The sequence below is a fragment of the Hyaena hyaena genome, unplaced genomic scaffold, assembly GCF_003009895.1.
Source record: "Hyaena hyaena isolate Hyena2069 unplaced genomic scaffold, ASM300989v1 scaffold_1292, whole genome shotgun sequence".
NCBI lineage: Eukaryota > Metazoa > Chordata > Mammalia > Carnivora > Hyaenidae > Hyaena > Hyaena hyaena.
In genome coordinates, this window is record NW_024081925.1 from 23,617 (window position 1) to 39,137 (window position 15,521).

Below are 15,521 nucleotides of genomic sequence, written 5' to 3' on the forward strand. Positions count from 1 at the left end.
CTTCCTTGTCTTATTCCTGACCTTGGGGGGGAAAGCTCTCAGTTTTTCCCCATTGAGTATGATATTAGCTGTTGGATTTCCGTAGATGGCCTTTATTTTGTTGAGGTATGTTCCCTACAAACCTACTTTGTTGTGGGTTTTTATCATGAATGAATGTTGTAGTTTTTCAAATGTTTTTTCTTCATTTATTGAAATAATGATGTTGAGAACAAACTGAGGACTGATGGGTATGGGGGGGAGGGGAGGAGGGTGATGGGCATGGAGAAGGGCACTTGTGGGGATGAGCACTGGGTGTTATATGGAAATCAACTTGACAATAAACTATTTATTAAAAAAAGAAATAATGATATGATTTTTATCCTTTTTCTTATTGATTGAGGTTTGAATATTGAACCACCCTTGCATCCCAGGAATAAATCCCACTTGATCGTGGTGAATGATTTTTTAAATATATTGTTAGATTTGATTTGCTAGTATTGTGTTGTGGATTTTTGCATCTATGTTTATTAGGGATATTGGCCTATAGTTCTCTTCTTTTAGTGGTGTCTTTATTTGGTTTGGTATCAGGGTAATGCTGGCTACATAGAATGAATTGAGAAGTTGTCCTTCCTCTTCTATATTTTAGAATAAGTTGAGAAGAATTCATATTAACTCTAAAAATGGGTATTAATTCTTTTTTATATGTTTGGTAGAATTCATCTGTGAAGCTGTCTGGTCTTGGACTTCTGTTTGTTGCACGTTTTTTTGATTACTGATTAAATTTCATTGCTGGTAATAGGTGTGTTCAAATTTTCTATTTCTTTCTGTTTCATTTTTGTTAGTTTATATGTTTCTAGGAATTTTATCTGTTTCTTCTCGGTTGTCCATTTTGTTGGCATATTGTTTTTCATAATATTCTCTTATAAATGTTTGTATTTCTATGGTGTTATTTCTTCTCTCTCATTGGTGATTTTATTTATTTGAGTCCTTACTCTCTTTTTCTTGATAAGAATGGCTAGAGGTTTATCAGTTAATTTTTTCAAAGAACCATCTCCTGGTTTCATTGATTTGTTCTATTTTTTTCATATTCTATATCATTTATTTCTTCTCACATATTCATTAATTTCTTCCTTGTGATGGTTTTAGGTTTTGTTTGTTGTTCTTTTTGTAGCTCCTTCAGATGTAAGGTTAGGTTGTTTGAGATTTTTCTTGCTATATAAACTTCCCTCTTTTTTTTTTTTTGCTGCATCCCCAAATTTTGGACCATTGTGTTTTTACTTTGATTTGTTTCCATGTACTTTTTAGTTTCTTCTTAGATTTCCTGGTTTACCCATTAATTGTTCAGTAGTATGTTGTTTAAGTTCCACGTATTTGTCGCTTTCCAGATTTTCTCTTGTGGGCGATTTCTAGTTTCATTGCGTTTTTGTCAGAAAAGATGCATGGTATGACTTCAATCTTGAATTTGTTAAGGCTTGTTTTGTGGCCTATATGTTATCTATTCTGGAGAATAATCAGTGTGCCCTTGTAAAGAATGTATTCGGCTGTCTTAGAATGCAGTGCTCTAAATATATCTGTTAGATCCATGTGTCATTTAAAGCCATTATTTCCTTGTTCATTTTCTGTTTAGATGATTTGTCCATTGATGTAAGTGGGGTATTTATGTTCCTTATTATAATTGGGTTACTATTGATTCATTCCTTTATGTTTGTTATTAACTAATACAGTACTTATTGTGTGCTTCAGTGTTGAGTGAATAAATTCTTACAGCTGTTATATATTCCTGTATAATTCCCTTTATTATTATATACTGTCCGTCTTTGTCTCTTGTTAGTCTTTGTTTTAAAGTCTACTTTGTGTGATATAAGTATTGCTACTCTGGTTTTCTTTTAATATTCTTTTGCATGATAGATGTTTCTTCATCCCCTCACTTTTGATCTGCAGGTGTCTTTAGGTATAAAATGAGTGTCTTGTAGGCAGCATATAGATGGGTCTTATTTTTCATACATTCTGACACCCTATGTCTTTTGATTGGAGCATTTAGTCAATGTACTTTCAAAGTAATTATTGATAGATCTGTATTTATTTCCATTTTATTACTTGTTCTGTGTTTTTCTGAAGATTTTCTTTGATCCTTATATTTCTCTCTCTCATGGTTTGCTGATTTCTTAAGTGATATATCTGCAGTTTTCCTCTTTTTTCTTTGAATATTTATTAGTGGTTTTTAATATGTGGTTATCATTTGGTTTGTATATAATCTCTTCTGTATATAGCAGTCTATAATAAGTTGATGGTCATTTAACTTTGAAACCATTCTTGTCCCTATTCAGGTATATGGTGTCATATTTTATATCCTTTTATTTTGTGAGTTCTTTGACTAATTTTTTTACAGAAAATTTTTTTGCTACTTTTATATCTCATACCTTCATACTGTCACTTTTGGTTTCTCTTTTAAAAAAATTAAAAAATTTTTTAATGTTTTTATTTATTTCTAGGAGAGAGAGAGAGAGAGAGAGAGAGAGAGCGAGCGAGCGAGCAGGGAAGGGTCAGAGAGAGAGGGAGCCACAGACTCTGAAACAGGCTCCAGGCTCTGAGCTGGCAGTCAGCACAGAGCCCGACGCGGGGCTCGAACCCACGAACCGCGAGATCATGACCTAAGTGAAAGTCGGACACTTAACCGACTAAGCCACCCAGGCGCGTCTCTTCTTAAAAAAAATTTTTAATGTTTTATTTATTTCTGAGAGAGGGAGAGAGAGACAGTGTGATCAAGGGAGGGTCAGAGAGAGAGGGAGACACAGAATCTGAAACAGGCTCCAGGCTCTGAGCTAGCTGTCAGCACAGAGCCTGATGCGGGACTCGAACCCACAAACCGTGAGATCATGACCTGAGCCGAAGTCGGACGTTTAATGGACTGAGCCACCCAGGCACCCCTTGGTTACTCTTTTCTACCCACAGAGTCCACTTTAGAATTTCTTACAGGGTTGGTTTAGTGGCCATGAACTCCTTTAGTGTTTGTTTGGGACACTTTATCTCTCCTATTCTGAATGATAGACTGGCTTGATAGAGTATTCTTGGCTGCTGATCCAGCACTTTGAATATGCCACTCCCTTGTGGTTTGGCAAGATTCTGATGAAAAATCCTCTGCTATCCTTATGGGGCTTTCTTTGTATGTTATGTTTTCTTTGGTTTTGCTGCTTTTATAACATTTTCTTTTTCACTATATTTTGGCAGTTTAACTACAATATGTCTTGGTATGGTTCTGCTTTTGTTGATTTTGATGGAATTTCTCTTTGCCTCCTAATTCTGGATATCTGGCTACTCCTCCAGATTAGGGAAGTTTTCAGCTATTATTTCTTTTAATACATTTTCTGCCCCCTTTTCTCTGTCTTCTCCTTCTAGGACTCCTGTACTATAAATGTTACACATTTGATGGAGTCACTGTATTCCCTAAATCTAGTCTCATTTTGCACAATTGTGTTTTCTTGCTTTTGTGCAGCTTGGCTATTTTTCATTACTTTGCTTTCTAGTTCATTAGTTCCTTCCTCTGATTTTTCCAGCCTTCTCTTCATTCTTTTTTTTTTTATTTTAAAATTTTTAACGTTTATATTTGAGAGACAGAGTGTGAGCAAGGGAGGGGCAGAGAAAGGGGGAGACACAGAATCCCAAGTAGGCTCCAGGCTCTGAGCTGTCAGCCCAGAGCCTGACATGGGGCTCGAACCCACAAACCGTGAGATCATGACCCGAGCTGAAGTCGGTCATGAAGTGAAGACGCTTAACTGACCGAGCCACCCAGGTGCCCCCAGCCTTCTCTTCATTCTGTCAAGAATGTTTCTCAGTTCATTTATGCCCTTTATCTCTGCTATGTCATTCATTATCTCTGTGTTATTTGTCTCACTCATATCTGTCTCCTCAAGCCAACTGAGTACCCTTACGATCATTGCTTTAAATACTTCGTCAGGCATGTTACTTATCTGTTTCACTTGCTGGCTGTGGTTTTGCCCTGTTCTTTCATAGGGATACATTTCTGTGTCTTCTTATGCTGTGTCTCTGTGCTAAGGAAGTCAGCCATGACTCCTGTTCTCGTGGGTCATGACCTTATGAAGAATAAGCACGGTAGTGGTTTCCCCTATCCCAGCGTCTGGCATTTCCAGGAGTGTCTCCAAGTGTGATCTGTGTACTTTACTGTTTTTTCCTGGCCACTTTATCCTTCAGGCCAGTCATCTGCAGAGGCTTTCTTTGCCTCTTGTGAGCAGTGTTTGGTCCCTGGACTGAATGTGGCCCATTTTGACTAGGTGTGCTCTGGTCTCCTTGTGAAATGAGACCTTTCCACTGCTGCCAAAACCAAGACTGCAAATCTCCCAAGTAGGTGGATACAGTGTGAGAAGGGGTTTAGACTAGGCTTCTCAATTCGGAGGCCCACAGTGCTGCCACTGAGGCAAATGAAAGTGGCACTTCCAGAATTGTGGTTCTACCAGGTATTGGGAGTGGGGTTTGGTGTAAGCAAGTTAGGTAGCAAGGGTTGGCATAGTGCTATTTCCCGTAGGTGGCCCTGTGCTTATGAAGAAAGGCAATGGAGGGAAATGGTACCTGCCCGTTTCTTTATTCTCTGAGGGTATTTGCTGCCTCTCTGGGATATATTCTGAAATGAGCAAATAACCTCCCCACCTTGTGGCCTAGGTACTCTTCAGATCACTGTTTCCATGCTGTTTGTCCATAGGTTATTTGCCTGCCTTCTCTCCAAGACCAGCCCCAATGTCCTCTAGGCTCTCTTGCAGCCAAGTCACTGACCTTTAAAACTCCGGGGTTTAAGCCCTGCTTCTTGTCAGAAATTATGAAATTGAGCCCTTTTACTTTCCAATCCAGTTTCTACCGGGATTTATTTTCCCCTTGTGCTCACCTGTATGTTAGTCTGTCTCTCGCCTTTCTCTGAGACTGAGGCTCCCTCCCCACTGCAGTAGTGAAAATGTTTCTCTCCCAAACTGTGTCTCTGTACTTCCTACCTTCTTTGACGTGGCCTCTTTTCTGCCTTTAATTGTGGAGCTTGTTCTGTCAATTTTCATGTCAACTTCTGGGATATTAAGATGATTTGATAGTTATCTAGTTGTTTTCATTGGACGAGGTGAGCCTAGGTTCCTTCTACTCCACTGCCGTCTTCTGACTTTGGTGTTTCCATTTAAATAAGATGGACAGATTGGGTCTCATTGAGCAAAAACTCTAAAAGGAGGGATTATGGAGTAATGGATATGGAAATATGGAAATCGAAAAGGGCACTGTAGGCAGAGAGAAGAGCCGGTACATGTGTTTTATTGCATTGTTGAAGAAGAGTAAATTGGTCACTGTGACTGGAGCTGAGGGAATTAAAGGGACTGTAGCAGGAAATAAAGTTAGAGATCAAAGAGAGTACAGATCTGTAGGTCCTTGCTGGATTACATGTAAGATGTGTTGGGGAAGGATGTTGGGTGCTAGGGAAATGCTCTTTGGAGAAAGATGAGAAAAGACAGTTAAAGTGGGTATCTATGAATTTGAGATTACTATGAATTGTATCAATTCAGTAATTCAGTCCTAGTATCATAGATCTTGATTATACTAACTGAAAAGATTGTATGTTGACTGAAAGTTAGCATGCAGTTGTAACCACATAGATTTGTGGTTCTGGAGATCACTTAGCCTCTTCAAGCTTCAGTTTCATTATTTGTAAAATGGAAAGATTTTAAATCTTAAATTCTGTACAACTTTAATAGTCTCTAATGCAATACTGTGTGATTAAATATAGAAAACATGTTAACTAAAAAAAAAACAAGTGAGATAGAGAAGACAACTCAATTTCTTCCTATAAGAGAAGGTGGAACTATTACTAGCAATACTTTTTTTTCTTGTTTCTGTACCCCATGATCAAACTGTCAACAGACATTCAATTTATATATGTATATATAAATATATATGTGTGTATATATATATATATTTAAAGCATTCCAGACATATTTGTACCTTAAGTTAGTTAATTTGACTAAATCAAATCATAATTCCCCCTAATTTACATTCTCAGTTTGAAGATACAGATGTGTCTTTAATTTTGAGTTTATAACCTCAATGGATGGAAAGAAAAGAAAAGCAGTAATTGCTTGAAGAGTTGTCTATTCTGCTTACTAATAACACAGGTAGATATCTGGATGGTAGTAGGGTAGTTGAGGTACTTTTGAGATGACATTTCTCACTCTAATTTTATATTATAGGCAGTCATGAAGCTTGCCATGGTGCATAAAAGTTTTCTTTAACCCAGAAGGAAAATTAAGGAGAAAATGCCACATAGAGATAGTCGTACTGTGAATTGATCTTTCTTAAAATGGCTTCAGGTCCCCCTTCTTTTTTTTCCTAGACAATAAAGATTGCTTGAGGTTTGTGTTAGCAGACTGTAATGAAGATCTTGTACAAAAATGTAGAAGTGATTCCCTTGAGGGAATCAGTGAATTAAAAGTAGAAAAAGAACTATACATATGGTAGTGTATTTATTTGTCCTAGTTGGTCCAGAGGAGGATGATCCTTAAGAGCATTTGGTTGGTGGTATTTGAAGAAAAATTTCAGGATATCATGAACCCAAATAATTCTCACTTACTTAATGAATTCTTCTTACCAGCAGGATGGCTACATTTTTCTTTGTACAAAGGGATGTGAGCATGCACGACCAAGTTGATGCACATCATTCAGCTTCTGTTGTAAGAACTAAATGTATAGGGTGTGGCAGAAAGATTAACTTCAGTTCCTAATATGTGATTAAAAAAATTGGTTTCCTTCTAAGCATAATTTTAATTGCATTTCAACATATTTATAATAAAATAATAACGGCCCTTGATGCTGATCATGTTATTGTAAGTTCTGGAATTAATTTCCAAATCATGGAAGATTACTAAGTTATTAAATATTACTTTGCTTTAATATAATATTGCTTTATTACTTTAGTATTTCTGCACTCTAGTTCTTCAAATAGTGGTACCCATTTTGCTATGTGGTACTTTGTATTAACCACTATATTAATTAGGATATACCATTTTCATTGCTTTTCAGCATTAGAAGTAGAAACCCACATGCAAAAAACAAGTGTTGTAGTTTTTGAGAAATGAGTATATATTATCAGAATCAGTTAATTCAATTTTATCTAAAATATTTATAAAGGAAGTTTTTTAAATATCAGAGTAAATAAGTTCTAAACTCAGCTATTTCATTTTATTTTATTACTATTAAATGTGACATCCTATTTTTTAAATTTATTTTAGAAACATTGTTCATTCTAAAACTTTGAACAAACTTGAAAGGGCTTATGACTTTGCTATATCTTTTCTCATGTTTGAGCACTATGTAATGGTATCTGATCCAAATCTGACTTTAGGATCTTGGAAGTCAAATCAGTCTTTAAAAACAAATAGATACCCCCATTCCAAATCTTCATTTTTAATCTTTAAAAAAGTTTGTTTTTTTCCTTTTGTAATGAATGTATGTAGTTATATATTTAAACTTGCTAATTCTTTTTGATTAGTTATAGTTAACAAAGTAAATGGGCATCAATTATTTATTTGATCTATGAATTTCTATTATCTGACAGGTATTTTTTTTCTTTTGATTTTAATAGAACATTCAAATAAAAACTTTGGCAGATGATGTGGTAAGATGGTCTTAGTAGCATGTTGTTATGTTTCTTATGCATGTTGCCTTTTTACTAAAGTGGATAGACATTAAAGCATTGATGTATGTAAGATAGAAAATGTCTAGATGTTTACAAAGTATAGTAAAATGGAAGATTTGTCTATAGAGTGACTTCTTTTTTTGAAAAATCAGTATAAATTATGAGAACTCAATAAGATTTTGATCTCCTTATACATACTTTAACCAAATTTTTAAAATCTCTATGTAAATCTAACTGGAAAACACCAATTTTTTCCTTTTTGATAGCCAAGTAAATTGTGAATAAGTACAAGATTAATATCAATTTAAGGGGAAATTATTTGAAAATAGAGAGCTAGGTTTATTAGATATGTGCTATTAAATTTAAAATACTCAAATATTTTGAGCTGAGGCTATCATAGTAAAACTTATTAAAAGTTATGGGCTTAACATTTAAATGCTTAACTTTTAAAAAATGATATTTTAAGCAGTGGCATTGTTTCTTTGTGAAATTACAAATAATATAAGATATTATTTGTGATTTAAGGAGGTAAAAGTATGTGGCTTACCTTATTTTCTTGTCAAGATATAGCTGAAAGCAAAAGCCAGTTTTTTAGATAGAAATGAAAGGCAGAGTAGAAAAATCAAATATATATGTAAATAATGCTACTCAGTAAAAAGCTAGCACTGCGAAAGTAACATGAAGGGACAGGAACAAAGATATTTTGATTTAATGCTTGATTGCATATTTAAATGCTTTTATGTCCACCATATTTTTTAGTAAAATTAGGCTGCTGGATTTGTACTCAAACTTATTTGGGATTACTTAATATTTTTTCTTTAGTCCTTTGAAGATATAATACATGCCTGAACCAACTTAATTTTCTTAATTTTCCTTAAATAGTTAAAAGAAAATTTGAATATAGTTCAAGATGCTGTGAAGAAATGAATCTTAATGTGAACACTGGAATAGGAATCAGTGTTCCTAAATTATAAATTTAGCAAGTTACTTTTTCTATGAAATGAGAGAGTTGGTCTAGATGATTTTTCAAGTTTTTTCCCAATTCTAAAACACTGTGATTTATATAATCTGTTTGTAAGCAACCATATTCTAAAATCGTTTTTTGTAATCCTAAATAAGTTGCATAAAACTGGTCGTATTTCTTTGAAAGTACATTTAATTTTAAGAAAGTGTTCTTTGAATCAAAATAATAAGTATGTTCTTTTAATGGGGGGGGGAGGTCAGTGGAAATTTACCCTGGTTGGGGTAATAACTTCTGTGATGCTTTTTGTGTTTTTGGAATAATTTTTAAGGGCTCAATAACATGAAAGTGAAGATGCACTGCCTTCACATCTAACATGCCTGCTTGTTTAACATGAGTTGATGGTATGCATGTGCTATCTAACAGAAATCAGAATAAAACTGAGTTGTATTCAGTTTTATGGACGCTACTAATTTTTGATGTCTGATATTTTGTAGTTTAAAACAGATTGGCTGTTTATATGTACCTGGAGGCATTAACTCATTTTATATGAAATAGCAAATTAGAGATTGTGCTAATTATTAGAGATTACACATGGAATCAATGGTACAGAGTTAATATACGTAAAACATCAAGTTCCTTATGATAGTATTTGTAGGAATAAGACATTTTTATTTATCTTAACATTTCCATTAAATGGAAAAGGTGATGTCTTGTTGTCCTCATTTTTTAGGGGGAAAAAAGTAGGGGAAATAATAATAACAAGAATAATAAATAGTAGTTAAGTACACTAAACATATGAACTTATTTGAATTCATAATAACCCTACAGTATAGGTAATATATTGTTTATTTATTTAACATATATTAACTTGTTATCTGTATTTTAGAGATGAGGAAACAGAAAGAGCATGTAATTTGCTCAGGATTCCTCAGCTAATAAATGACAGATTCAAACCCAGGCAGTCTGGCTTCAGAGTCTTTGTTATTAACTATTATACTTGACCATTATACCGACAAGGTATCCATAAATACTTGTCACAGTTTTTGGCACTTTGAAGAGAGAAACATTACTGTAATTTCCCTCACTGGAATTGAATATTCCTTTATTTCTCAGTTCAAAAGTTGCCACCAAAGCTATATTGTCCCTTAAACAACTGCATGATTTTGATGCAAGACTTTTATTACTTATTTACAGTGTAAAATGGAAATGAAGAGGGACTAAGATTTACTGTGGAGGAATACTTTTCACACCTCAGACTTCTGAGACTGAATTAAAAGGTTTCAAAATTGTGCAATCTCTAACTAGAAATTCTTGCTTAAAATAAGAGTTTGTCAGAAGACAATAATGACATATTATACTAAGTACTATTTTGATGTTTCAGTACTTCATATTTCTGCTTCTGGATTTCATTCTTAGAGTTTCTTATATTCCTTTCTCTTTGTAGCGTGACCGAATTACAAGTTTCAGAAAATCTACTGTCAAAAAAGAAAAACCTCTTATTCAGCATCCTATTGATTCTCAAGTTGCAATGAGTGAGTTTCCAGCAGCTCAGCCATTGTATGATGAACGGTCCTTGAATTTGTCAGAAAAGGAAGTACTGGATCTTTTTGAAAAAATGATGGTAAGTTTGACCCTTATTATTTTTTAATTTTAAAATGTGTGTGCCCAGAGTAGTACTGGGTTTTAAGTATGTGTGTTTGTATGGACTGTATTTATATCATGTAAAAGACCAGAAACTTGTTGATACACCAGAACTATTTTCAGAAGTATGTTTCTTTTAATGTTTTAAATGTTTCTTTTTGAGAGAGAGAGAGAATGAATGAATGAATATCTGAAGCAGGCTCCAGGCTCTGAGCTGTCAGCACAGAGCCAACACTCATCTGGAGCTCATAGATGGCGAGATCCTGACCTGAGCTGAAGTCAGATACTTAACTGACTGAACCCCTTCAGAAGTGTGTTTTTTGAGTTAAAACATTCTTACCTGACTATCGCTTCCACTATGAGCTCTGAAAAGTAGGGGCTGTCTTATTTGCGTCTGCTAGTATTTCGTAGTCTCTGGCACATTGACTCTGTTTTTCAATTAACTAATTTGTGTTTCTCTTTCTGTGAAGAAAAGCAGACCAAAGTTCGTTTTCCAGAAAATAGCACAAGGTATCTTGTTGTTTATATGGAATAGAATTGGGAAGACAGAGAGTTAAACAAACAAACAAAGAAAAAACTGTAGAGGGAAAATAATGCCTGGGAGGAGGAGAAGGAAGTAGGACTCTAGGCTCAGCTTGTCCCAAGAACACAACTAGATAACTATCAAATCATTCTAAATACCTCAGAAATTGACCTAAAGACTGACAGAACAAACTTCACAACTAAAGAGAGAAAAGAGGCCACAAGGAGGAAGGTAGGAAGTGCAAAGATATGGTTTTGGGACAAACAGATCACAGCTGCTGAGGAGGGGATGGAGCCATGGTCATGGAGAAGGGGGAAAAGAGAGAGAGAGAGAGGGAGAGAGCAAGCACTCAAGAACTAGCAGGGGAGGGAGGGAGGGAGAGAGAGAGAGAGAGAGAGGAACATGCAGGGGACTGCTCAGGAGAACATTTCCCCAAAGCCATTGGCTTGGAAAATTAGACCCACTGAATTTTCTGAGTTCTTGCAACCAGCAAGGCTTAAAGCCTGGCGTTTTAAAGGTCAACAGGTTTGGCTGGGATAGAGCCCTGAGGGCATTGCCCTGAGCCTGGAGAGAAGGCTGACAAACAACGTAGAGACAGATGTCTTTGAAACAGTGATTTTAAGAGCACCTGGGGCACACAGTAGGGAGATTATTTGCTATTCTCTGAGCTTGCCCTTACTAGGCAGTATTCACAGAGACACCTCTCTAGGAACAAAAGAGCAGAAGATAAAACTGGATTTTCTATCCTACAGAAGAAGGCAGAGACTTAGACAAATGCAAAGACAAAGGTATATATCCCAAAGGAAAGAACAAGATAAGGCCTCAGCCAGAAATCTAAGGGAAACAGATATACGTAACATGCCTGATGGAGTATTAAAAGCAAAGATCTTAAGGATACTGACTGGGACTGAGAAAAGAAGACATCAGTGACAGCTTAACTACAGAGATAAAATAATTAAAAAAGAATCAGATGACGAGTGCAATAAATAAGATTAGAAATATCTTGATGCAATCAACAGCAGTCTGGAAGAAGCAGAGGAACGAATTAATGACCTAGAAGACAAAGTAAGCCCCTTTGGGAAGTAATGAAGTTGAAAAATGAGAGAAAGAAGAATTATGCAAAGTAAGAATAGACTTAGGGAACTCAATGACCATCAAATGCAATAGCTTTCATATTATAGATTTCCAAGAAGAAGAGAGAAAAGGGGGCAGAAGATTTGTTTGAAGAAATAATAGCTGAAAACTTCCCTAATCTGGGGTTGGAAATAGACATCCAGATCCAAGAGGCAGAGAGGACGGCCATCAAAATCAACAAAAGCTGGCCAACACCAAGACATTGTGTATTAAATTGGTAAAATGTGGTGATAAAGAAAAAATCTTAAAAGCAGCAAGACAAAAGAAGTCCTTAACTTACAAGGGAAGGCCCTCAAGGCTAGCAGCTGATTTCCCAACAGATACTTTGTAAGCCAGAAGAGAGTGGCATACTATATTCAACTTGCTGAATTGGAAAAATCTGTAGCCAAGAATATTCTATCAAGCAAGGCTAATATTCAGAATAGAAGGAGAGGTAGAGAGTTTTCCAAACAAAAACCAGAGGCATTCATGACCACTGAGCCAGTCCTGCAAGAAATATTAAAGGGGATTCGTTGAATGCAAAGGAGAGACCAAAAGTGACAGAATAAAGGCAGGAAATAGTAAAGCAGTAAAAATGAATAATTTCATAAAAATCGGTCAGGAACTCATACACACAAAAAAGAAAATATAATAACATATACCTAAATTGTGAGGCGGAAAGGAGGAAAGAATAATTTCAAATCTGAATGAACATCACCTTAATATGGAGTGCTATTTGCAGAAGAAATTTTGTATAAATTGAATGGTAACCACATATCAAAACCATTAATAAACATGCAATGAATAAAGAGAAAAAATCCAATTATATCACTAAAGAAAATCTGCAAACCATGAATGTGAGAAAGGTGAGAAAAGATCAGAAAGAATCTCCAGAAACAATTACAAAACTGGTAATAAAAATAACAATAAATATGTATCTATCAATAATACTTTGAATGTAGATGGATTAAATGGTCTAATCAAAAGACATAGAGTGATTGAATGGATTAAAAAAAAACCAAGATCCATCTATATGCCACCTACAAGACACTCATTTTAGACATACAGACAAATGTAGATTGAAAGTGAGGGGATGGACAAACATCTGTCACAGAGATGGATTTCCAATGAAAGAGTAGCAATACTTATATTGGACAAAGTAGAATTTTATTTTATTTTATTTTTAAAAAAATTTTTTAGCATTTATTTATTTTTGAGAGACAAAGAGAGACTGAGCATGAACAGAGGAGGGGCAGAGAGGGAGACACAGAATCTGAAGCAGGCTCCAGGCTCTGAGCTGGCAGCGCAGAGCCCGATGTGGGGCTTGAACTCATGGACCATGTGATCATGACCTGAGCTGAAGTCAGAGGCTTAACGAACTGAGCCACCCAGACACCCCTAAAGTAGACTTTTAAACAAGTATAACAAAAGATAATGAAAGGCACTATATAATAATAAAGGGGACAATCTAAAAAGAAGATATCACAATTTAAGTATTTATGAAACCAACATGGGAACACCCAAATGTATAAAACAATAACAAATATAAAGGAACTCATTAATAATAATACAACAATCATAGAGGACTCTAACAACCCACTTACATCAGTGGACAGATCATCTAAATAGAAAATCAATAAGGAAACAGTGGCTTTGAATGACACCCTGGACAAGATGGACTTAACACATATATTCAGAATATTCCATCCTTAAATACTGGAATACACATTCTTTTCAAGTGCACATGGAACATTCTTTGGAATAGATTACATGTTAGGTCACAAAACACGGCTCAGCACAAAGTTTCGAGTCATGCCATGCACCTTTTCTGACCACAATGCTGTGAAACTTGAAGTTGCAAACAAACAAAAAAATAATAGGGAAAGACAACAAATATATGGGAGTTAAACAACATGCTACTAAAGAATGAATGGGCCAATCAGGAAATCAAATAATAAATAAAAAATACGTGGAAACAAAGGAAAATAAAAACGGTCCGATGCTTTGAGATGCAGCAAATGTGGTCCTAGGAGGGATGTATACAGCAATACAGGCCTATCTCAAGAAGCAAGAAAAAAATTCAAACAACCTAATCTTATACCTAAAAGAGCTAGTAAGAACAAGAAAAGGAGCCTAAAGCCACCAGAATTAAGGAAATAATAAAGATTACAGCTGAAATTAATGATATAGAAAGTTTAAAAAAAAAACAATAGAAAAGATCAATGAATCCAGAAACTGGTTCTTTGGAAAAAATTAATAAAATTGATAAACCTGTAGCCAAACATATCAAAGATTAAAGATAAATGACCCAAATAATAAAATCACAAAGGTGATGAGAGAAATAATAGCCAACACCACAGAAATACAAACAATTATAAGAATATTATGAGAAACTATTTGCTCACAGATCGGACAATCTGGAATAAATGGATAAATTCCTAGAAACATATAAACTACCAAAATTGAAATGGGAAGAAAGAAAACTTAAAAAGACCAATAACCAGCAATGAAATTGAATCAGGAATTAAAAATCTCCCAGGACACAGCAGTCCAGGACCAGATGACTTCATGGGCAAATCTACCAAACATCTAAAGAAGAGTTAATACTTGTTCTTCTCAAACAAAAGCAGGTCAATGCCAAGACCTATTTAAATTGACAAAATATAGTGATAAAACAAATCTTGAAATCAAGACAAAATAAGATAAAAATAGAAAGGGAAGGAAAACTTCTAAATTCATTCTGTAAGGTGAGTGTTACCACGATTCCAAAACTAGATAAAGACACCAAAAGAGAGAGAGAGAGACAGAGAGACAGAGAGACAGAGAGAGAGAGAGAGAGAGAATGAACAGGAGAGAGAGAACACACTACGGGACCAATATCCCTAATGAACATGGATGCAGTAATTCTCAATAAAAATTAGCAAACCAAATCCAACAGTACATTAAAAGAAACATTCATCACAATCAAGTGAGATTTATTCCTGGGCTTCAAGGGTGGCTCAATATTTGCAAGTCAATCAAAGTGATATACCACATTAATAAAAGAATGTATAAAAACTATATGGTCTTTTCAAGAGATGCAGAAAAAGCATTTGACAAGGTACAACATCCATTCCTGCTAAAAACAGTTAACAAAGTAGGTTTAGAGGAAAATACTTGAGCATAAAAAAGTCCATCTATAAAAAACCCACAGATGATATAATCCTAAATGGGGAGAAAGGTGATTGCTTTTCCTCTACAATTAGGACAGATATGTCCATTCTCACCGCTTTTATTCAACATAGTATTGGAAGTCCTAGGGACAGAAATCAGACAACTAACAGAAATAGAGTACATCCAAACTGGTAAGGAAGAATATGGAACCATGAAAGACCCAGAATAACCAAGGCAACCTTGTAAAAGAAAAGGAAAGCATTACAATTTTGGACTTCAAGTTATATTGCAAAGCTGCAGTAATCCAAACAGAACCCACAACTATGTGGTCAACTAATCTTTGACAAAACAGGGAACAATATCCGATGGGAAAAAGATCATTTCTTCAACAAATGGTGTTTGGAAAATTGGACAGCAACATACAAAAGAATGAAACTGGAACTCTTTCTTATACTTTACACAAAAATAAGTTC

At 35.1% G+C, this 15,521-nt stretch overlaps 1 protein-coding gene across 1 annotated transcript in view; it reads left to right on the plus strand.

Moving 5' to 3' along the window:
- The first annotated feature begins 5,227 nt into the window (after positions 1-5,227).
- The window catches only part of DIAPH2 (diaphanous related formin 2), a 249,292-nt gene continuing 238,998 nt past the window's right edge, over positions 5,228-15,521 (plus strand). Inside the window, exons 1-3 of the mRNA XM_039223208.1 lie at positions 5,228-5,386; positions 7,601-7,633; positions 10,063-10,239. Coding sequence (XP_039079139.1) covers positions 5,228-5,386; positions 7,601-7,633; positions 10,063-10,239 — 369 coding nt within the window. The remainder of the gene's footprint in view (positions 5,387-7,600; positions 7,634-10,062; positions 10,240-15,521) is intronic.